The 25,135-nt window shown below is 38.9% G+C and overlaps 1 protein-coding gene across 1 annotated transcript; it reads right to left on the reverse strand.

Moving 5' to 3' along the window:
- On the reverse strand, positions 1–21,584 carry LOC114466637 (centrosomal protein of 164 kDa-like; the record flags this gene model as incomplete). Its single annotated transcript, XM_028452226.1, has 26 exons — positions 21,432–21,584; positions 20,973–21,066; positions 18,449–18,560; positions 16,782–16,998; positions 16,519–16,647; positions 16,299–16,418; positions 16,143–16,223; positions 14,478–14,582; positions 11,972–12,895; positions 11,024–11,059; positions 10,800–10,930; positions 10,165–10,605; positions 9,468–9,599; positions 9,129–9,324; positions 6,213–6,290; positions 6,009–6,131; positions 4,138–4,281; positions 3,940–4,023; positions 3,047–3,115; positions 2,726–2,964; positions 1,945–2,115; positions 1,327–1,456; positions 853–943; positions 288–614; positions 135–195; positions 1–46 (listed from the first exon to the last, which is right to left on the reverse strand). Coding segments are annotated over exons 2-26 (4,266 nt in total), but the record flags the coding sequence as incomplete, so codon positions are not given.
- Between the last annotated feature and the right edge of the window lie 3,551 nt (positions 21,585–25,135).

A 25,135-nucleotide genomic window follows, 5' to 3' on the forward strand; every position in this document is an offset into this window, starting at 1 on the left:
ATCATCCATTCCCACTGGTTTCTGTGAGGAGCGCAGGCCATGTTGACTAGACATGAACAAAAACACAGTTTGTTAAAAAAATGCGTAAGAAGGCCGTGTAGCTGTAATCTGAGGGATAATAAAGGCTGTCATACCCTAACACCATAACAGGTGTGTACGATGTGGTCCTTGAGGTGCCGGAACTAATGGATGCTCCTGTAGAACAGTTCATGATAGTGAAAGATTAATAAAATATCTCATTTAGGTCTGATTGGTTGCATTTCATTAGCCCCACCCTCCCGACATACCTGGGAAAATCTGGCTCCAGCGGCTTTGAAGCAGCTGTTCAGAGGCCCTCAGGCTGCTGTTGATGGGGGTGCTGAAGACAGGCGCAGCTGTGGAGATGCCATGGGGTCTCCAGTTCCAGAGCGAGTCTGACAGCATCCCAGCAGAAGGGGGCGCTGCGGAACCCGGGGCCAAGGTGAAGTGAGAATGAGGCAAAGCTGTGGGCTGTGCAGTTCCCTGCTGCTCAGCCAGTGTACCAAATAAACTCATGGCGGAGTAGAGATGGCCTGAGATCAGCTGCAGAGACGCTGCTAGCTCCTGGACTTTGTCTGGGACAATGGGCCGAGCTCCTGGTGGATGAAACGGGAGGTAGAACATTTTTTTAGCCTGCTTACTTTTCTAAATAAAAGCCAGAGGGTTACTGATGACAAAATGTCTCATCTTTGCTCTCTGTTATCCTTTATACTGTCTGTGTATCTTTTCCTAAATTCAGTCTATGTCTAAAGAATATTCATGAAACTGAGTTACTGTAGGTATAGATAGTGGGAGAGGTTTCTATGTGTGGTAGTTGGTAGAAGTTCGTGATACCTCCATGTGGTGGATCCACAGCGCTGCTCAGCTCGGACTCTGTCACGTCAAAGGCTACCCTCCTCTCTGCGCCCAGTCCAGAGAAAAACTCCTGGTAAAAAGTGAAGAAAGGACCACAGAAGAAGACAGTGTGAAAACTCTTTCCTATGCAGTGCTAAGCGAGGATAAAATGTATCACAGCAACTGTGCTGAGAACCAGAAGAACTTTGAGGAGCAGAAGTTAATCAGATTATAACGGAATAAACAAGTTAAACCAATGAAACCCGTGTGAGAACATAGTGTTTAAAAACATCACGCATTGGACTTAATGCTTCATCCGCTACATTAACAAGTCCTGTTGCTGACCCAGAACTGTAGATAAAGCTGACTTTGTGTCTGTTTTTCTTAAAAATGTCAAGTTTGAGGAAAGATCTTTCAAATTAAAGCACTGTGCGAGGTAAACCATATATGCAGGACGTGCTCTCCGGCTCCTACCTGGGGTCTGAGCTCCTCGGTGCAGCCGTTCTGGGTGGCCTGCAGAGCTGCCTGTCTCGCCAACTCCTTCTCTAATAAGGCTTTGCTTTTGCGGGCGGAGCTGTGGTGTGAGGAGATGTAGCGCTGGTACCTGGAGGAGAAACCGGATTTGACAGGTTTAAGTCATGTGGGAAACAGGCTGGTGTGAACGTATTGTTCCAGTCTGTCCATACAATGATCAACAGATAGATAGATAGATAGATAGATAGATAGATAGATAGATAGATAGATAGATAGATAGACTCCAAACAGCATTATAAAAACCATAATAAAAACAACTCAATAACAGTGGTGTTCCTCAGCTAATCAACTTATGTTTCAACAGGAGCACATTTTTTTGTTTTTTAAATAATTTGTGAACATAATATTTCACAAGGCAAAGCAAACAATATTTACCATTTGTACATACCTTTTATCACATTTTCTGTACTTGATCATTAATAAATCATTTTCAATGAATTCAGAATAGAATTACAATTAAACTGCATTTTTTTCATGGAGTTACTGTGTTAGGTTGAAATGTTTCTGAATTTGAGTCGTAAAGACAGACTCATGGACAACTACTGGCTAATAACGTACTCATCGCTGCTGCTGGGGCTGTCTGGCACAGGAGACCTTGGGGGGTCATCCAGGTCCTCCATGTGTAGCGGTGCATCTTTCTGACCACTGGAGGGCAGCGTCTCCTCTGTCTTTTTCTTGTGCTCTGATCTGGGCGATACGGTCACCCCAATTTTCTGTTGTTCCAGTTCACTAAAAAAAAAAAAGGAGTGTTAACACATCACACGTGATTAAGCTAAGACTAATAATAATCAACACTAGCTGTGTTTCCATTACTTTTGAAAATGCACAAAATCTAAATAGCACAATAAAAACTGGTGATGGAAACATCTGAATTTCAAAAAAACACTCAAATATCGCTAACTAGTTCAGACGTTTCATGTGTCGCAAAAGCGCCATGGAAACACTTTCCGCAAATACACGTCACAGAACCTGACGTACCTGGTCACATGACCACTTCTCTCAGAAAACATGACGTAGTACGTGTAAACAGAGGAGGAGACCGGGACATTTATTAGCATTAGACTTTAAAATTATTACTGCCACATTAGACATGAAACAAGAAAGGAACACGGAGTGTTATAGAGAGAGCATCCATCTTTCTACAGCAAAGTCCTGTGGGATGAGATTACACGTTCAATGGAAACACGTTCAAAGCGCAACTACTGTATACTTTGTTGACATTTAGAAAATCACGTTTATTTTGCAAAAATCTGTAATGGAAACCCAGCTACTGACACTAATGACACCCCTTTTAGTTTCTTCCCTTTCTAACTTTTTTCAGCAACTCAGTGTTCAGTACCTGACTCTGCTGCTCAGAAGGTCACATTGTTCCTGTAGCAGAGCCACCTTGCTCTCCAGTTGCTCCTTGTCCTCCCTGGCTCTGTCCCTCTCCTCTCTCAGCCTCTGCTCTTCCTGCCACGACTTACTCCGGTCTTTTCTAGCTGTGAGGAGGAGATCCTGGGCGCTAAGCTTCTCCTCTCTCATCCTGTCCAGATCCTCCTTCAGCTGCTCTCTCTCTCTGATCAGCTGAGGTAAAGTCTGAGCAAACACAGGGACAAGACACCATTGTTGAAGAAATACAAACTCTTCTGATCTTGAGGACAATGGCATATGTCTGCACCTCCATCATCCCGTCTGCTCCATCCTCTTCTTTTACCATTTCCTGTCTCCTCCTCTTCAGATCTGCAGCCTGCAGGGGACAAAGATGATGAGTCAACAGTTTTCAGTATATCGGCCAGTGCTGGGGTCAATTATAATTGTAATTGATAATTAATTTCAATTATGATATAATTATAATTGAAAAAATATTTTGCTGTTGTAATCATAATTGAATTGTAATTGAGTTCAAATCATTTACTTTGTAATTGTAATTGGCATTAAACTTCTATATAAATTATCAACTACAATTTAATTAAACGCAAACCTGTGGAACCATGTTACAGTACTATTGTTTACACGAACATAGTTAATCTTTAAAACATGTTTCATATCAAGTTTTCCCACTACCTGTCAAATCTCTTGAGAGTAATCTTATCATTTAGAAAAAATATCTAAATCTCGGGGTAAACTGACATAAAAAGGCTCAGATGCCCACACCAAAAATATGAATACCAATATTTTTCATTGATTACGAAGCCTAACAAGGTAACCAAGAGATGGAAAAAAAAATCAGATGGTAGATAATATTCTTTTGCAGCTGATTTAAAAAATGGGTCAAACCCGTTATCATAAGAGACGCTAACAAAAAGAGGAAGGGTACATTTTATTGGGTTATTTTTTACAGGCTGAGTATTTGTGATTAATTGAATTTGATCTGTACTAATGGAGAACGTAACTGTAATTGACTTTCAGAGGAAAAATAAAAATTGTAATTTGAATTGTAATTGTAAAAAATGCAGGTCTACGTAATCGTAATTGAGTTGTAATTGGACATGGATAACTGAAGACGCAATTGTAATTTAAAAATGTAATTGACCCCAACCCTGATTTCGGCATCATATCCTTGATAAAAACCTTATTCTGGAGCAAAACCTCTTGGGTATTAAGCTTCTTGGCTTCCCGCTCCAACTGATCAGATCGATCCTGCAGCTTGGATTCCTGCAAGAAGAAAGAACAGAGCATGGGGTTGATGTTTTTTCACTGATCATTGATTACTGTAGTATTTTTCTCAGGGCGGTATCAGTGGCACCCTACATGAGTCCAATCCCTCACCTCATGAGCGTGAGCCAGCTGAATCTTTTTGATCTGTGAGCTGAACCGCACACGAAGCTTATCCAGCTGAACGGTGTGTGAGGCCTGGATACGTTCTTTTTCCTCCTGTAGCTCGGAGAACAGGCGCTCCCTCTGATTCGTCTCCTGTGTCACACACACAAATACACAAAGTCCAACAAGGGCAAACCAAAAAAAAAAAAACACCCTGTGATAAATATCTGAATTAGATGTGCTCCTCAGCTAAATCTTGCCATCATGGGGTCATGACAGAGTGAAGGGTTGACAGAAAATCACTTGAAATACAGATGTGTTTCTCTTAAACCTTTGATCAGCTCAAATATTGTTAAGTTAGAAAAACTATTTATGTTTACAAAGGACACGCATTCATAGATCCTGTTAAAAATCACCTTTGCTGGTCAGTGATCTGGAAGAAAACTCATTTCTAAGCAAATCCAACTTAACTAGTCCGGGACACTCAGAAGAAATTATCTTTGCCCTTCTGTTCACTAACCCCAACCAGTAGAAGCGGATGGCTGCCACCTCTGAACCTGGTTCTGCTGGAGATTTCTTCATATAAAAAAGGGGGAGTTTTTCTTCCCACTGTCGCTAAATGCTTATTCATGGGGATCTTGACATCTTTCTTTCTTACTATGGATTTTATATTTTAAGTGATTTGAGATGACTTTGTTGTAATTTGCGTTATATAAATAAAGTTGAATTGAATTGAATTCAATTAAATCTTTGATCCAACATCCCTAACCTGTTGTGGTAGAAAACAGGAGTACCTAAAGAAACCCATGGAAGAGAGGGGTTTGAATCCCTATTCTTCTAGCTGAGAGAGAGCATTGCTATCCTCTAAAGCTCAGAGCAGCCATGCTCGTATAGAACAATTCTGACGTGCACACTATTCCTGGTGAAAACCACAGGATTATGTTATTGTGGAAGCTGACATCAGGCTTTGTGCTGCAGTGCATTTTTTTAACCTCTGAAGCTGCCTTCTAAACTCACACTTGGCTAATAAGTCTTTCAAAGAACCATATTTTACATATTTTTTTTCATTTAAAGGATAGGATGCGGCCAATGTGACGGTGTGCTTCAGTCACACACACGTGTCCAGTGAAAGCGGGTGTCAGGAGGCAGACTATTACTAAAAATAATATTATTATAATTTAATATTATTGTGCCTAAAACTAAATGTTTACCAAGATAAAAATCAAATACTGGTAATAAATTGAAGTTTTTGGACCAGGGAGCAGTGCTTGCTGGTATGCATTTACGGTGGGAAGAGCGTATAAAAAGTACAATAAAGTATAAAGTGTAAGACGTATCAGCTAGTATTTAACTGTAGGAAATAAACAGCATAAAGTTGACAAAACACCACGTTGGGTTTGTTCAGAAGTGGTCATGTTTGGATTCTGACTCAGAGTCTGGACTCGATGCGATCGTTCCAGGGGTGATAGAGCACGGTAAAAAGAACGGGCAGAGCAGTACAGTTGGTTCCAGTAAAAACTGACCATAAAAGCCAAAAATGGACTGATATGCAGACGTGCGGCAGTGAGGAGGAGACTTCATGTGGAGAACGAAACTCATCAGAATACGCAGAAATCTCCATTAAACCAAATGAGAGTATAGCAGCCCGTCTACCTGCCCGTTCTGATTGACCGAGTCATTTGAAGGGCACCATCATTAACCAATAAAGTGCAGTCTATGTGACAGTGCAGCCTTTACGTAGTTTTTCTTATAAAATTGCAAAATTGTTCAAATGTGGCCAATACAGCGCTGTGTTCAATAGCCTGGAAAATACGACTTGGTTTACATTTTCCTTAACAGAACCTATTTGAACTGCAGCAATGGATGACACTCTCCCTGACCTCATCAAGGTGCTTCTCTCGGATGTGGTTAATCTCTCTCCTGTGATCGTCCTTTAGCTGCTCCAGCTTACAATCATGATCGCGTTGTAACTCATCTCGAACCTCCTGGAGCATCTCATTCACCTGTGCAGAGGGATGGAGCGTTAAAACCATAAACCTGGTGGGAAACGGACATAATGTGGGTGGGTTCATGGCTTCTCTGACTTCTCTGCGGTAGTCCCCCAGGTGGTGCTCAGATCGAGGACCCATCATCAGATCCCTCCTCTTCTCTGTGCTCGTCACCTTTAACAAGAAAACACAGACAAATTGTTATTTAGAGTTCTAGGGCTCACTTTGTACCTTTAACACAACAAATACACGCAGTTAAGTTTTGTGCTGCCTTTCAGCTGGACTTTCCCTTTGTGGTGTGAAATCTAACAAGGCAGTTCAAACCACCATTCTCCTTCAGTACTGAGCACCGCCACCACTTTGTCTTTATTTTGAGATGTGTTTATTGTCGAAAGCAGGGGTTCTTATACCTTTTGGATCAAGGGACTCCTTATAGGGGATCAAATATTTCAAGGACCGCCCCCTAATTGACCAAGTCAAAAACCTTGGTGTTCTGATTGACTCAGATCTTACATTCAGCAGTCAGATCAAATCAATCACAAAAACAGCCTTCTACCACCTAAAGAACATCTCCAGAGTGAAAGGTTTAATGGCTCAGAAAGACCAGGAGAAACTGGTCCATGCTTTTATCTCCAGCAGACTGGACTATTGTAATGGTCTTCTGACAGGAATCCCCCAAAAGAGCATCAAACAGCTACAGCTGGTTCAGAACGCTGCAGCTCGGGTCTTAACCAGAACAAAGAGGTCAGAGCACATTACTCCAGTTTTAAAGTCTTTACACTGGCTCCCAGTCAGCCTCAGAATAGACTTTAAAGTTCTGCTGCTGGTGTATAAATCTGTGAATGGGTTTGGTCCAGAATACATCAGTGACATGTTAGTCAGGTATGAACCCAGCAGGTCTCTCAGATCTATGGACACAGATCAGATAGTGGAGCCCAGAGTTCACAGTAAACATGGTGATGCTGCTTTTAGTTGTTATGCTGCAAAGAAGTGGAACAAACTGCCAGCGGAGCTGAAGTCAGCATCCAATGTGAACATTTTTAAATCAAAGTTAAAGGCACTTTTTTTCTCTACTGCATATGATTGAGAGAGAGATTTTTTGTCATGTTGTTGATGTAATGATGATTTTACTGATGATTTTAATTGATTTTACTGATGATTTTAAATGTTCTTATTGATTTAAATGTTCTTATTGATTTTAAACAATTGAATGTTTTATCATGTAAAGCACATTGAGTTGCCTTGAGTATGAAATGCGCTATATAAATAAATTTGCCTTGCCTTGCCTTGCCTTGCCTTGCCTAATCCTCATGACAAACACAATTTACTGCTTCAGTATGAATTATCTATTCTTCGAATGTTTCAACCGAAATTTCTAAAATCAGTACCAGTACTAGTCTTGTATACAACACAAAATGTATTAAATGCATTACCAATAAACAAAATATGCGCACATTCATTTTAAATGGAATTCACAAATATCACAGACTCCACAAACCTCCTGCACAGACACATGAGAACAATCCATCTATCAGTGACATTAACAGGACCTTTGCTATTTTAGCATTTATCGTAGCACTCGTTTTATACTGTATATACAGTATAGAAATTTAAACCTTATAAACCAGTGGTTCCCAAACTGGGGTACGTGTACCCTGAGGGGTACTTGAACACCCCTTAGGAGGTAAACAGAAACATTTGTCAGTTTAATTTTTTTAAATTATAGATTTGTTTTACACGCATACAGACTTATTTCTCATCCATCAATAATAATTTGTGGCACAACTCTTTAAAATACACCAAAAGGTGTAGTTCAAATTCTAAAACTAGCAAAACATCAGAAATAAATGAATTAATAAAAAGATCTAAATTCAAAGTTAATGTTTGATGAGACAGAAAGGAGTTTCGACAAGCATGCAGCTGCAAATAAATAATGTATAACATGAGCTCAGGGGTACTTGTGCTAAGAAATAAAGGCTAAGGGGTACACACACAGGACATTAACGTTTGGGAAACACTGGTGTAAAGAATAAATACTTGATGGTTGTTACAATGATTTTTTAAAAGTTTTGTGTATTTTTTTTAACAGATATTTGGGTAATAATGTAAGCTAAAAAAAAAATGGACAACTAAAAAAAGCATTTATAACACTTTCCCCTGTGCCTCTAATCGCTGATATAATCTCAAATTTCACAAGGTTTGAATGTAAATCAAAGGAAAAGAAGCTATCAGGCTACGAGGAACAAAAGAGGAAATATCACATTGAGAATGGTTGCTCACACTCACCTTCCACTCAGAAATAAACATTAATCCAAAATAAGTATGATTTTATGAAATTATTACAGTTATGCAAGATATAGGCCTGCATAACATTGTAGGCATACAAATGTACAACAGCACAAAGCATTGCTAGGTGAATGAAATATGTTGACTAAAACATAATGTGGCTAAAAATGTCTCGATCCCTTTTCCTTGAACGACAGAGTGCTCTGTTTTTAGTCAGTTATAATCTGATAATATGGCTTACATATAATACGATATGGGTTTTAGATCATTTGAAGTTGTTCAAGGCATATCATTGCATTGGTAATTTACATGATCTCCATCCCTTGTCGGTCTTCGTTTGGTAAAAGATGCATCAGTGTTTCCTTGGCTTCAGGAGGTTATAAAAAAAGCATTGAGCCTCTTTACCTTAGTTTAAAGAGAATTTGAACGCACCTTATCATGGCCGCCACTTAAACACTTCCAGGGGTGAAGAAAAAGTTAATAGGAAAGGAGATAGGAGGGACTATTCGGACTTAGCCTCAGGCTTGAGTTTTCAGTTTTTCACTGAATGCAGTAAAGAGTGGTATCACATGATCTTTAAAATACAGCTTTTAAGTTTGATTGCACCTATAGATTTCACTGCTGTCTGCTCTATGGATTATCATATTTTTGGGATGTATTTTCTTTTAATTAATATGTTTTGGCTTTTATTTCTAGTTTCTTTAAGAGAGTACAACATTCTGTCACCTCTTGCTGCAGAGAGTTCAGTGTCTGTTCCCTCTCTTTTTCAAGCCGACTCCTCTCAGCCTGAAGCGCCTCCTCTGACTCCGCCCTCAGACGCTCCATGTCCTGCTTTAGTTGGTCCTTCAGCTTGTTATGCTCCGCTGCTCGTTCATCCTCAAGCGTTACATGCATATCTTTGAGCTTGACCTCACTTTCGTTCCTGAACACAAAACACATACTGCATGATTAAAAAAGGATTTGTTTACATTGACTGCATTATTTTAGGGTAAAGATGACATTTCTGTATGTTAACAACTGCAGCAGTCCTGCTCCCATGTGTATGTGTGTGTGTGTGTGTGAGACCTAAGCTGGAGTTGCTGCTTCTTCCTTTGCTTCCTGGCAGACTCCCTGAGCTCCTGCAGGTGTTCATCACACTCCTTACTCAGCCTGCTTTCCTCCTCTGTCCTCTTGGCCTGGAGACGCTGCCTTAGTGCCCTGGAAAAACACACAGACATATAAACACATGGTGCACCGTAATGAACGTGTGTTTAATTATATAAAGTATAGTATAGTATAAAGTATAAGGAAATAGAAAGAAAGGAAATAACCAACCAGTAAACAACAGTTGTTTACTGTTTACCAAGTGTTTGTGTTGGAAATAGGGTTGCAATGGGGCAGAAAATTTTCCATACATTTCAATGGGAACTTAAGCTCAGGAATATTAAAAAAATATACACTTTTCATGGGAATTATTTATTGGAATGAATCAGAAATTGGGAGAAACTTTTAAATAACTGATGCTGATATTTTAGTGCTTTGGAATATTGCAACCTTATTTGAAAGGTTGTGTTTTTTAATTGCATTATTTTGAATGGATGCTATTATTTATGTTTTGCTATAAAGCAGTTATTTAAAATTATTCCTAATTCCCAGTTAATTCCAATAAACATTTTTCATAAAAAGTCCATATATATTGCAAAAATTCCAGAGTTTAAGTTCCTGTGGAAAATTTCCGCCTCTTTGCCACTCTAGTGTGAAGCCTTTTGATGCGTCTACGTACTTCAGTTGTTCCTCATTCTCCTCCTTCAGCCTCTTCTCCTCAGCATCTTCTTGTTTCTTCAGCTCCACCTGAAGGATTTTCAACCTTTTGTCCTTTTCCTTCAACAGTCGCTCACTCTCCTCCTCCATCTCTTGTTCTGACTTTCTCCTCAACTCTTCATTCACTCCCCTCTCAGATCTTTCCCTCTCCTCCTCCTCCAAGCTCTGATCTTTTCCCGATGGATGCTCAGAGATTTTTAATGGCCGCTTTGTATCCTTGAGTTTAAGTTTTGATGTCTGCACAAGTCGACCTCGGGAAGTGTCAGGTCTCTGGAGCTCCAAAGGAGGGTCCAGGTCGTGGGCTTTCTGATGGTTGCTGATGTTTGGCTCTGATGGAGAGGCACTTGAAGGTGGGGATGAAAGGCTGGACTGGTGAAGAAGTCGGTCGAACTTTTGCACACGCCTGAAGAAAGAAAACCTGATTTATTTATTTCATTCAAACCCATTACAAGCCAGTTGTGTATAAATCCCCCCAAACATAAACCCACACCACCTGATCTATTTATTTATGTTTTTTCTGACATTTTGCTTGGATTTGACCATATTTCTACAGTTCTGAGCTGTTTTCCAGTAAAACTGATCAAAATGGGACCAAACCTTGTGTTGTTCTCTTTCTTCTTGGTTTTCTCTTCATCAACAATCCTCTCTTCTTCCTCTCCTTCTCCTCCTGCAGCTCTCGCCAGTGGACTGGCTGTGCCCGACAGGTCATCCTGAGCGTTCGTTGACAGCTTAAGGACACAACACCAAAACCATTACCAGGCATATCAATTAAAAACATCTGTATATTATAACTGTAACATATATATCACAATGTGGATTACCTTCACCTCTATGGAGGACAAAACTTCCTCAGAATTCTTTTTGGTCACAGAATCATGCCATGACACAAACACACGAAATGACGTAAGCATTTATTACAGCCATAAAAATGTTGCAAGCAACTAGGCCTGGGCAATATATCGAGATTCAAGATATATCAATTTTTCTATTTTGGCGATATGAATAATTACAACATTGCATATCCATATATATTTATTCTATAGCTTGTTTTGTATAAAAATACTCATTTTAGGAGTCGCTGCATTCGCTATTTCTCAGAACAGCATGAAAAACACAGTTCGATGGATTGCCGAGTGCATCCTAACCCAGACCTACCACTAAATAAGCCACACATCAGAACTCACACTCACACATGCCGTCCTTTATAGGAGAAAAAGTGAAGAGTGACACACATTGTGCAGCGGTTTGTTAATAAATGTGCCTGTGTGGCATTTTTCATCTGCAAATCTAACCCAGAATTGTCTTTCTGGTCAGACTTTGAGGAAAAAATATCAAGATTTATATCGTATATTGTCATTATGAATTTTGATCTATATCACCCAGCCCTACAAGCAACTTCAAGCCAGATGCTACAGACACGGCAAAAAACACAAAACTGCATGCAAATGCCACCAAAGCCAGTGTGCAGGCAGACAATAGGGAATCCAGGTGTTGAGTGTAAATGGGAGATGTTATGGCATAAGCCGTTTCTTTTTTGGTTTTCAAACACAGAAGGTTCAGAGCTTTCCAATCCAATCCTCAGGGGCTCTGATTAAGTTTCCAGGGCATATTTTTCTGTTATTTATAACATAGGGGGATACATACCCAGGACAGCCCCTAAGGCAGTGGAGTTGGATAATAAGAGCTACAAGCAGGACCAGGTTTGGGGTGATTAATGAATGAAAAGCAGGCAGGAGTGGTGAGCACACAGAGGCAACACCAAACCCTACCTCAGCAGAAAGAAGGGTATTAGTCCTCACAGTGAGCCCCTCCCGCTCTAGGCCAGGGTGTTTGGATCCTTGATTCGTGGCTTCTTTAAAATCCTCTGAGGCATCGTCTTCGCTCTCTGATGCTTTTTGGGACTTGGAACCATGCGATTGCTCTAACTCGTGCTCCTCGCTGTCAGTCAGTCTCCTCTGGCTCAGTGAGCATCTTCCCAATGCCTCATCACTCCTTCCTTCCTCATCCACCTCCATCTCTACTTCCTTTTTCCTACTTTTAAACAACTCGCCATCTTTCATCTTTTGCTCAGGCTCGTCACTGTCATTGCCAGCTTTTTGCTCTCCTCCGCTGTCTCCGTCTTTATTGTTATGTTTAACAGATTCATCTTCTCCTACTCTCTCTCCCGTGTCATTAGACCAAGCCTCAGAGTTCTCTGCTGTGCTTTCTCTGTCGCTGGTTTCATTAGCCTGTCTTTGGACTAACTTTTTTAATTTCTTGTCACAGACTTCTTCCTTCCATCCTCTGCTGTCTTTGATATTTTCTGATATTTTTCCTCCATATTTGCCCTCACAGCTGTCTTCTTCAACTGCTGCATCCTCCCCTTGTCTCTCCTGTTTCTTATTCACGACCTTCCTTTCCCACTCTATCTCCTCCACTTCCTCTTTTTTTCTATCATTTCTATCTGCTTCCTCCAAATCTTCTACCTCAACTATAGTTTTCTTTACTTTCTCTCCTCCCTCTGTCTTCCTTTCCATTTCCACTTCTCTACTTTCATCCTCTGCCTCCAATAACTCATCATCTACTTCATCATTCGACTGTTTTGCTCGGAATTCAGGCGGAGTGGTGATAACGGTGTTGGCCGCTTCATCATTAGCAGGGAGCCTGCCAGAAGTTTTGGTGGAAAGGTGTATGTGGCGGCCCATTAAAGGGTCCTTGGAGACGAATGATCCGTTGATGATCCGGGGATAGAGTCAAAGAGGAGGGCATACAGAAACACGGGCAGAGAAGGGATGGTGGAAGGTGAGGGAGAGTAGCCGGAGAAAAACATTATGACCTCCCCTCTGCTAACTGGTAGCAATGGAGTCATGTTCATGCTAGTGACAGGTCATGCATTTAACAAGACTTATCAGGTTAAACGGGAAACACTCAAATGTCGAATCAATTAGCAGGAATTTCACACACAGATAAACTAGGAGGACTCATACAGGAGGAAGAATTGTTTGGTTTCATACTATATATATTTTAAAAAATTAAATATCCATCCATCAATTTTCTGACCGGCTTGCTCCTTTTTTCAGGGTCTGCTGGTGCCTATCTCCAGCTCTCATTGGGAGCTAGATGGGGGTACACCCTAGACAGGGTGCCAGTCCATCACAGGGCAACGCGTACACAGACAACCACTCACACTCACTTTTACTCCTACGGGCAATTTAGAGACGCCAATTAAACCAACAGTCATGTTTTTGAATTTGTGGGAGGAAGTACACGGAGAAAACCCACGCAAACATGGGGAGAACGTGCAAACTCCACACAGAAAGGACCCAAGTGTCTATCCGAGGGCTTGAACCCAGGAACTTCTTGCTGTGAGGCGAATGTGCTAACCACCGAAACTTAAATATATTCTCATATATCAAGCTTAAATATTAATTTATTTTCTAGTTCACTTGTCCAACTGGATGTCAACTCACCATATACAGACTACTGATTTAATGGATTAATAGAGCAAAATCCCATTTTGGTCAAATAATTTATCTCTGTGTGTTTGCAAATATATATATATATATATATATATATATATATATATATATATACATACTAGATGAGTGAAAAGATAATTTACTCATTGGTGCCGATTGTGTAGTGGTGACACTTGGAAAAAAGTTCTTTATATAAACATACTGTACATGTGAGGGTAAATATTGGTGTTCAATATTTGGATGGTGAGGATTCATGCGATTCAGACAGCAAAGCAGTAACAGTGACAGTAGGACGACAGTAAAACAAAGAGGAAGACACAGTAACAGCCACGGCCGTAGGACAGATCCCAGCAGCACAGCAGCTGTACGGACACACAGGTGTGAGGTTCAAAAGACACCAGAGAAGAAATAACAGATGCTTTTAGAGACACAACGAGACACAATACCACAAATAGTGATAGTGTTTTCCCTGGCAAATACAAGAGATTTCCATATGAGTAAAATGATTATTACATCTTCTTTCTTAAATGAACCAAGCATGGCAGAATTGTCACAATTTTTCAGTTAAATAACAGATCCAGCAAATCTGAAGCATTAAAGTCCTCACTACTATGTGTGGCTTTGTGAGCCACAGAAATGAACTACAAATATTTCTCCTTGGAGATTGTTAACAAAACAGTTTCTTTACAATCAATAGAATAAATAAATTCACTACAAAATCTAGAAAGCAGGATATTCAGGTAAAAGAAAAGCACAAGAATAAAGGTAAAAGTGATGAGTGATGGAGTGGTTAGGTCTGTAAGTGTGTAAGTACAACCTGCTGGGATGGAGGTTCAGGGCTGTGGTCTGCAGACAGATCCAGGTTTTGTAACTCTGGCTCCGTCCCCTCTTCAGCTGGAGCTGCATTGCTGGCCTCACTCTCCTAAAAAAGTATGAAAACATGACATTTAGTACTTATCCATTCATATTTTTATTCTGGAGCAGGAGCAATAACACAAAAACATATAATTGTCACTACTGTGTGAATTGTTCTACAGATATATTAAAGCTAATTTACATCTGCAGTCACTTGTGTGAGAGGGCCAAATGAAAGTGGAATACTCCTTGAAAACACCTTTTGAATTAAAATAAAATTTTGAGTGAACTCATCCTTTAGAAACTCCATAGTTTTAGCATTAAACCATAAGTACAAGTGGAGCTGTCTATGAATAGTGCTGTAAAACTAGATTAGAACATGCTCATATTCCCCTGCTAATTTCACCCATCGAGGTGAAATAAATGGCTCTCTTCCGGGCGGTTGCCATGGTAGTTTGTGTTATCTTTGCTCAATTGACTTTTGGCTTTTTATCCCAAAGTTTACATACTCAGAGTTGATTGACCCACTTCATACCAGCTGTAACGGAATCAGATAACCAGCTTCCTATCGCGGGGTATGTTGACCCAGAGTTTATGGATAGACTCAGAGTTTGTTGAACCTCCCTTCTGGAATACTCCTCTGGAGTGACTGCTCACCTATATATGGGTGCTCAAGCAGTCACTCTCTGCTCATTTGGTTGCCTGCTTTGTTTGGTAACTTAATTTTCTTACATACCCACACTACATACAGTAGTGATTAAATTTTTGCTGATTTACCTCAATTTCTTGAATAAATTACTTTGTACTTTAAAGCAGTGATTCCCAACCTTTTCAGCCCGCGACCCCCAAAATAAAGGTGCCAGGGACTGGGGACCCCCACTCTACCTGAAGGTGGTTGAACACAGATATGAACATTCAAAAACAGCTATGTGGAGACAGGGCTATCTATAAGGAGGAATAAAGGGGTGAGCTTTTTGGGGCCCATCAATAAAGTCAGCAAAATGTAGTTTAAAAAGTAGGAACAATTAGTTTAAACTGGCAAATAATGGGCCTAACAAATCACGAATGTGGTTAAATTGGGAAAAAAAAATAAGCTTAAATATTGTGAAAAGAGTTTAGAAGTGACAATAATTGGTCAACATATATGAAATTAGGTGGGAAAAGTGGTGGAAAGGGTTTATAAGTGCTGAGAATGTCATGAAAGTGGAAAAAATGTGCAGAAACAACATTGAAATTTGATGGAGAACTGGCAGAAAAGGTAGTAAAGTAGCAAAAATGCATTAAAAGGAGCAAAATTATAGCAAGACAAAAATGATAAAAAACTGATTAAAATATGGCAAGTTTGGCATACTTGCAGAACAATTGTAAAAATAATCAAAAGTGGGCTAAAGTTGTTAAAAAGTATATTTTTAGTTTCTTGAAGGTATCTGTGACCCCCCTCCCAGTGTCTCACGACCCCAAATGGGGTCCTGACCCCAAGGTTGAGAACCCCTGCTTTGAAGAGCAACATGTGGTCTTTCCATGGTTGTAACCTTTGGGTGGTCACATTTGACAGTATTTCTAAACGAAATGTACTCTACTAGAAATAATAGAAAATGCATATATATAATGAATATTAGGATTTAACCTCATATTGAAGACCGCCTCCAAGGCTGTCCACATCAAAGTGAATATTCTTCAGCAGTTTCTCTGAACTCTGAGGACTTGGCTGAAAAGACAAACAAAACTGAGCTTTAGGTACAGAATGAAACATGGTCTTTTTCAAAAGCACCAAGATGCTGACCTCATTTTCAGAGATTTTATCTGCATTGTCTTGGTCATCATCTAACCCAGGTAATGTCAGACATACTAGCTCCTCCTGACTGGTGCCAATAACACTGCTGAACACACTGCCTCCAGCACCCTGAAAGACACCAAATTGATTAACATTGTAGTGTGCTGAAAAGATTGTAAAATCCAAATTTTATGCATGGCATAGTCCTTGTACATGGATTGGACATTACCTGAAGGGGAGCTTTGAAAGGTTCTCGTTCCTTAGAGTTTTCAAGAGATCTCCGGAGTGCAGGGGAAGGACTATCCAGTCCTCGTAGGGGCGCCAATCCACCCAGCGGAGATGGTAGGGCTCTCAGTGCCTACAAACAGAGATTTAAGGCAAATTTGAATTTATTATAAGTTCAAATATAATTATATACAATGTATGTCTTAAGAATGTAGTCTCCAGTGCTTTAAGGGACCATACAGAAAAGGCACCACCAATTTAACTCACTCTCGGGGTTGTAAGTGGCTCTTTCTTCTTATTCTTCTTCTTCTCCTTTTTTTCTTTCTTCTTCTTTTTCTCTTTTTTTTCCCCTGCAGGGGCCTCCTGCTGGTTACGCTCACGCTCCTGTACCACAAGGCGGCGATAGTACTCGTCGCACGGGTGATCCCACGTGGACTGGCCCGAGGAGAAGTTAAAATAGTAAATGTCACCGGTCACATCCTGGCTGTGAATGAAAAGAGGTGTAAATACTTGAGCAGATACACAAATGTCAAGATTAACTAAATTAACTATTATGCTCAATACAAATTAATGCTTGTATAATTTACATTTAAAACCAAAGGGGGAATAGTACAAAAAGAACAGTGATGTTCCAATACACTTTTATGCCTAGAGAAACCTGGTGAACTAAATTAAAAAAAAGGTGTAAAAAATAAATTATGACCAAATAAGAAGTGAGGGCTGTGTTAGAGAGAGAAAGTAGGATATGAGGGGAAAAGTGTGTTATTTATTTATCTGAATAATATCCACTGTTATCCAGGAAGGTTATTACTATTTGCACCATAGTACATAGTCATCTTAAAGATGTAAATCCTAAATAAAATGCGTTAAAAGTGACCAAGAATGGTGGAAAAGGTGGTGAAAGGAAAAAGTGGTAAAAAAGGGTTCACAGTATCAATATTGGAACAATTAGTTTAACTGGCAAATAATGGGCATGACAAATTGTGAATGTGGTTGGATTGGCAGAAATAAGTAAATAAGCCTGAAATATGGTGAAAAGAGGTTAAAAATGACAATAATGGATCAACATGTGCAAAATTAGGTGCGAAAAGTGATAAAAAAGGGTTTATAAGTGAAGAAAATGTCTTAAAAGTGAAGAAAATGTCTTAAAAGTGTAAAAATGTGCAGAAAAGGCATTGGAATTAGATAGACAAGTGGCAGAAATGGGAGTAATGTTGCAGAAATGCATTAAAGGAGCAAAATTATGGCAAGAACAAGTGACAAAAACAGGTTAAAATATGACAAGTTTGGTGTTGTTGCAGAACAAGGGTAAAAATAAGCCCTGGAATAGTGACTATACTTATACTAGTGATTATACTTTTTCACTTCTGGTCAGATACTGTTGAATTTTGGCCGATACAAAGATTGATCCGATAAACAATATCTGCACAAAACGTACACACTTTGTGTGGAATGTTAGAAAAGGCTATTATGGACTTAGAGCCATCGTAAGAAAAGTAATTTACCCCTGAGATTATTAAAGCATTTCTGATTCTGTCAAACCAATGGATTACATACATTTCAATCTTAGATATAGATTAAAAAATAAATAAAAAAACTTAAAATTAACATCAATAAATCCAATAAAAACAATGCATATCATATTGGAGATTTTGTGCATCCATTTCTGTTTGCACACCTCTGCTTATTGGATTATTTTTCTATTCTGCAAATTCTTGATCAAGCCTATAATAAAGCTTCCTAGTATAATACCAATAGCCAACCAACCACTAGGTAAAGTTCAGTTATTGATACATTTACTCTTGGTCAGCAGCTGACATATCCATGGAGACGTCTTTCAAAGGACATCTACATTCAGCTTAGACTGTCAGGAACAGATCCTCATTTAAGTTTAGATCTGAAGTGTTGTGAGTGCCCTCCTGCCGTTCACTCACCAGGGCTTCCACTCTGGAGGTAAAGGGGCCACGGTGCCCTCTCTGGCCAGCCACAGGAGCTCTGGCTCTTTGTCTGGATCAATGCCAATCTCTCTGGCATACTCGTAGATCTCTAAAGACATGGAGCAAATGAAAAACATGTAAGAAGAGCTGAGAGGAACACAGGACCCTGCGATGCAGTGTTTAGAACACAGTTCAACAGAAATCCAGTTAAAATATGGTATACTTTAAAACATTTAAGAAATTATAGGTGTCAAGGCTTTGCAATCAGATAAAATCAAAAGACAAACTCAATAGGTTGTGTAGCCAGATGCAAGAAAAACATCAGAATTAACAGGGATTATTATTATTATTATTATTATTGGAAAACAGCCCAGTCGCTAACATGCATACATCCATTTTCCAACCCACGTACTCTTTTTCAATGACGCGGGGATTATCTTGTTCTTAAAACGAGCTTTCTTCGCGTCAATCGCATCCATTTGCTAACAATTTAGGTCCAATGTCCCAGCAAGTTCTTTTGTCTTCTTTTTTTAATAATATGTAAGTTTTTATTTATTTATTTACTTTGATCTCCTGACAATATTCAAAAAGAACTTGCTGGAATTATCATAAAAGAACAATCAGCAAGTCATCAGCAAACACCTCTGGCTGGCAGTTGACAGTCAAAACATGTGAGGGCAAAATAGATAATTCTTCCTTCCTTGGTGCCATTGACGTCATTGCGTTTATTTACTGAAAGTTGCTGGATACACTGTGACGTAGTTCTAATGTAAATATCAGGCTTCTCTTTTGATGTAGTGGCCACCTGGTGCCCTGACGGTGGCAGCAGCGCACCTTTGAATGATAGATTAGCCACTGATGCTACCATTAGCTAAGGAGGGAAAAGCAGGGACGTGGGAGATTATGGCGCTATGAAATGATATTGTGAAGTATCCAGCAGCTTACAGCACCACATACTAACACAGAACATGTGTGGACCTGAGTGGATTATTGACAATGTCGCAATCGTGAAACAAAACCATCAACTAACCAGGCCAAACAGGTCATCTCTGCGAAAGAGGAAGTGACGCCTTTGTGATTGACGGGGGCGGGGCGGGGGCGATACAAAATACAGTAAGCAAAACATTGAACTGTGAGCCAGATAGCAAAATAATAATAATTTTGCCATCAAAAGCTTTGTCTCAGTGTTGTTGTTGTTGTTGTTTTTTTAAGAAGGATATTAATGTCCAGATGTTATTGTTTTCAATGAAGCAAAAAAAAAAAAAAAATTGCTTCAAAGTCACCGTGAGTGATATTTTTACTTTTTTTTTTTTTTTTTTTTTTTTTTTTTTTAAAAAAATCCTGTTTTCTCAACTTTTTGCTCTGAAATTGGCAATTTGTGTAAAACTTGCTCTATTCCATTACGATTATGGAAAAACAAAACAAGCTACAAAGAGAAGAGGCTTTAATCTTTCAGAATCTGGTGTCAGATTTCAGATTGTCATAGTACAAAATATTCTGTGGGTCTTTAAAAATCCGTCAAATGCTTTAAAACGGCTGGCAATGAGGGGGGTAGAAATTCAGAAAATTGCTGGCACTGAATGAGTTAACATATTAGGTCAAATGTATCATACTTTTATGTAATCTCAATTTTCATTTTTTTCCCCATTTCAAAACATCTTTATTGGCATGAGAAACAAGTTTACATTGCCAAAGCAAATGTGGCATAGAATGTACGCGCAAAGAGTAAATATATATATATATATATATAAAGCTACATTTGTGATGTGCAAAACAATAAGATAATGATTTCGCCACAGGAAATCACTCCTGCCAGTGGCGATCAAAACTGTATAATGCATCAATGTAACCTCACAGCTTGATTGTTGTAAATATCTGGATCATATTTGTATTATTATTGTTGGAATTATCTGTATCATATTCATATAATTATTGTTGTAAATATCTGCATCATATTTGTACACAAATTTGTATATTTGTATTATTATTATTAGTATTATCTATCTTACTTCACTTTTTTTCTTACTACTGTAGTGTGTGTATCTAATCCTTATTTTTTAACAGTCTTTTACTTAATTATACACTTATTTAACGTTTATTCTTTCTTTCGTCTTTGTTTAACATTTTATTCTTTTATTTGTGATACTTTTTTGAGTGATTGTGACAAAAGCAATTTCCACCTGGGATTAATAAAGGAATTCTGATTCTGATTATACATAAATGTAGTGGGTCTATGGGGGCTGGAGGTCGTTAGAGTTCATTTTCCTCTCACAGTAGTCAATGAATCTTGCTGCCGTGTTATGTTATTAATTATTAGTTATTAATCTTGATATCAATCTCTCATCTGTCAGTCAGATACCACTTGCATATTTGTGTAATGACTGCTTCGTTAGTTCAATGGGATCCACCCAGCTGTCATAAACTAAAGCTATTTCCTGTGTACATAGTATTTGCTCAGGACACTGTAGTAGTCTATGTTGACTCTTGTTTGCCTAAATCGTGTTCTTGTGCCAGACAGTACCTTGTTCAGATGGAACGTAGTCATCATCGTAATCCTCTTCAAGGATCAGCTGATCTCCTATGAGAGAAGCTGTACTCATGGCTACTGCAAAACACTAATGGAGGAAACACAACAGGTTACAAAACTACAGCTGCACATTATCATAGATCAGCAGCATCTGAACACTAAAGAAATCTGTCTGCGATGTGTAAACTACATAAAGACTCTACTGAAAGCTCAATTCACAACATCGATCGTATAAATGATCCTGTTAGCAACCTCCTTCCAACCGTATAGTTCACCAAAAATCTCACCACTGCACCATATTCATATTATTACAACAACTAGGATGATGGCTCATTAAGAGCCGACAGAAAGTAATCGGACAAAAGGTAGCATCCCTGCTTCTGTAGGCATAGCATTGTGTTAGCTTAGTAAGCTAATGGATATTATTCGCAGCTTATTTGACCCACGACTTACCTTTTCAAACGTAAAAATCCCTTAAAAACAGCTGCTGCTAATGTTGCCAGTCAATTGTTTGACAGTCTGCAGAGTAAAATTCGAACAGGGTTTTTTTCATCTTTCATCTTTCATCTCTAAGGACGCTTCACTCTGCTTCCTGTTGACGATAAGAGAGTGTTCTGATTGGTTAAGAGCGGTGAGGCTTTCAAGGCTCCTCGGAAAATTTAGAACCACGTTACCTGATTGGCTAAGAGCGGTGAGGCTTTCAGGGCTCCTCGGAAAATTTAAGATCCACGTTACCGCCGTTAAAAAATGTAACAAAAAATACTGTTAACACTACATGTTAACATTTGCTACAAACCGATGACATATTTTGATGAGACTTAAATATTTTTGTATTAAAACTGTTATTAGATTCGATTAGATTAACTTTATTAATCCCTTGGGAAGGCTCTGTCAGGGAAATTACAATTAGTAATACTAGTACAGTGTCCGTCGGAAGTATGTATTCATATAGTGGGGGCTTAAGTAGAGTTGTCAATTAGGGACAAATTAGTATGTGTTTTGGAGTCATTAAATGTATTTTTATAAGTTATTTGGTGTAGTTTTGTGCATTTCTGTTGTCATTTTATGTATTTTTTGTATAGATATTTAGTTTTATGTATTTTGAGTCATTTTCGTTGTCGTTTGGTATATTTTTCTGTAATACTGTATTATTATTATAAAAATAATGCAATAAACAAAAGTCTGAAAAATAGCTCAGGACAATCCTTGCAGTAAATGCAACATGTTCACTACCGTCAATAATTCAAAATGCTATAGGGATTATCTTTGACTTGCTACTTCAGAGTTGCTTGACCCTAAACCAACTTAAATAGTTTTCCTACCAAGATTAAGTGACAATGGGTGTCAAAAGCAAAGAGTTTATGGCTGTTTTATTTTATATGTTAGCTATAAGAAATTATGTCAAATATGTGATTTGCACAAAACTCACATCTGCAAAAGAATTTGGGTTTGAATGTTGTTGTTGGTTTTTTTTGTTTTGTTTTTTTCCTTTTTGGCACACTCAAAATGTATCAGTGTGCTTTTTGATGATGTAACAAATGTTATTTCTTGAAATTGTATTCTGACGCAGTAACTGGTTTCTTGTGGACCACAGATCTAACTGGACCCATGTTGAAGAACTCCTGGTGTAGAGGAAAAATGTGAATCAGTTTTTTCTATAAACAAAAAAATAAATAAATTGTTAAGTACATTGTTTCACTTTTGGTTTCTAGATGATTACTTTCACATTTGGTGAATATTTTTTGGCATGGTTTTACAGAAATAGTGGCTGCCTCAGCAAGTATCTCAGACAGTATCTTCCTTACATGTAAGAGGTACGCTGATGCCCAAAGTAAGTAATATTATGCACACCCACTATACAATTAATTAATCTTTCTGGAAGCAAACCATATATTTAACCTAACTGCACCTCAAATTTGAGTGTTACTGTGAATTTACGTTTCAGTAAAACATGACAGTATTACTGTGAAAAAAAAAACAAACAACATTCAAGATCTATGATCGTAATCAACTTTTCAGATTTAAACAACCTCCTTATTAATATACGTACTTTTATTTTAGAGTAGTACAAAAACCATTATGAGTTCATTAGTTTATGGCAGGCCACCCATCTAGTTCAAACCAGTGAGAAGTTAAAAACTCTAGGTGGCGCTAATGTGACCTGAAGTTGCATCAAAAACCTACATGTTAAATCTTTCACCAAACTACACCGTCCTGCCAAATTTCATGAAATTGCATCCCTGGGAAGGGCCTCACAAATCCTAGTAAAGTGGTGGTTGAAGAAGAAGAAGAAGAAGAAGAAGAAGAAGAAGAAGAAGAAGAAGAAGAAGAAGAAGAAGAAGAAGAAGAAGAAGAAGAAGAAGAAAAATCCTTACAAGAACAATAGGGCCTTCTCACCACTTCTGGTGCTTGGGCCCTATTTAACACTGAAACATTTGAAGAAAGTTCCCGCATTTGTCAGCACTTGAGGTGCAGTCTAAATAGTTTATTGGTATATTGGTGTCTGATTCTCTGTGTGGTGAGGATTCTAAGTTTAATTACTATACACTATCATTTACTTGGCCAATTGGGTGCACTAGGGACCCATTCCATTTTTAGTCTGTGTTATATAAGATACTGCATCACATAAATCAAGAGAAGTGTCATCAAAAACATTTTTACCATCAAGATTTGATTAATCAAAGCAGAACTAAATAATTTTTTCACCTTAATAAATCCTTCTCATAGTTACTGTGAGGGTAATACAAGTGTTTACGGTCTTTGGCCAGAAACCGCATTTTCCTGCCTCCAACCCGGTGGCAAGACGTACTGCTTTACGGCAGCCCAATACAAACTAAGGCTAGATTATGACCAGCCCCGTGGCTACAAACAGTTGTCTACAAATTCACTTTTCTCAAACTTATATCGCGGCAGAGCCAGAAAAAAAAAAGGCAGAGAAGACCTTTGTCCGAGGAACGGAGCAATTCCGTGCAGTGAGAGTTGAGCAGCAACACACAGCAACCACACACACTGTCGTCACGGCAACAGGCACGCACACACACTTGCAACCCAGCACTCTATCAGGCAGCACACACACAAATATAGATCCATCCATCCAACCATTTTCAGAGCCGCTTTGTTAGCACACAAACACGTCACACACATTTCCACACTTTCTACCGTATTACTCCCACATCATTCATTTTTACTTGTCTCTCTTCCTCATACTGTTCACATGGTCACATGGTACTATATGTGTGAAAGCACCCTTGGTGTCACTGTTGTATTAGGATTTTTCAGTGATTGGTTGCTACCGTCTTGTGAGAGCAAAGGTGCGCATGTAGCTGTGGGGTGGGGCAGGCCGCGGGGGGTTCAGACAGTTTACGACAGTGACATAACCACAAGGGACCTTTAGGGGGAGTGCTAAGTGCAAGGTACTTAGTTTTGCTTTAATCTTCAGCAAAGACTTCAACACTGCCCCCTAGTGGAGGGGGGATGCTTTACACGCATGTGGGTCGGGAGTTCTGTGTGTGAATCTGAAGGAAGCTGCATTACGTTTCTCTCAAAAATAAATGCACACACCGGCCGATCCACAAACGTACTTTGCTGAATTCACAAGCACAATTGAAGATTTACACATGATAATTCATGATAAATACACACACAAATTATAAAAAACATGAAAATTGTTAATGTATTCGTGGATCTGAAAAACACGTGAAAATTGTGGATATATATATCAATATTTTTTAAGACAATTATCTCCCCATATTTTAAAGAAAGTGTCTATTTGTACAGTTGCCATACAGACAACCACCAGTGCTATTGGTACGGTGGTTACCGAAGTACAATAACGTGTTATGGTTAGGGTTAGGGTTAGGGTAAGGATTAGGATTAGGGTTAGGTTATAACCCAATATCGCAACAATTTTTAGGGTTAGGTTTAGGGTTTGGTTTAGTCTTAGTTATGTAACCTAAACTGGCTAAATAGGGACGCTGCGTATGGATAGAATGTTGGTATCTTGATTCGGCAACTGTACGGATAGCCACTGCTTATTTTAAATGTAATAGTGACATACACTCAGAGTAGTGTTTACCATGAATTTCTGTATTAAAGGTCTTTACAATATGAATATTGATTCAGTTGTATGTGACATATTCTAAAATATTTTTAAAATC

This window comes from Gouania willdenowi, chromosome 7 (genome assembly GCF_900634775.1).
Source record: "Gouania willdenowi chromosome 7, fGouWil2.1, whole genome shotgun sequence".
Taxonomy (NCBI): domain Eukaryota; kingdom Metazoa; phylum Chordata; class Actinopteri; order Blenniiformes; family Gobiesocidae; genus Gouania; species Gouania willdenowi.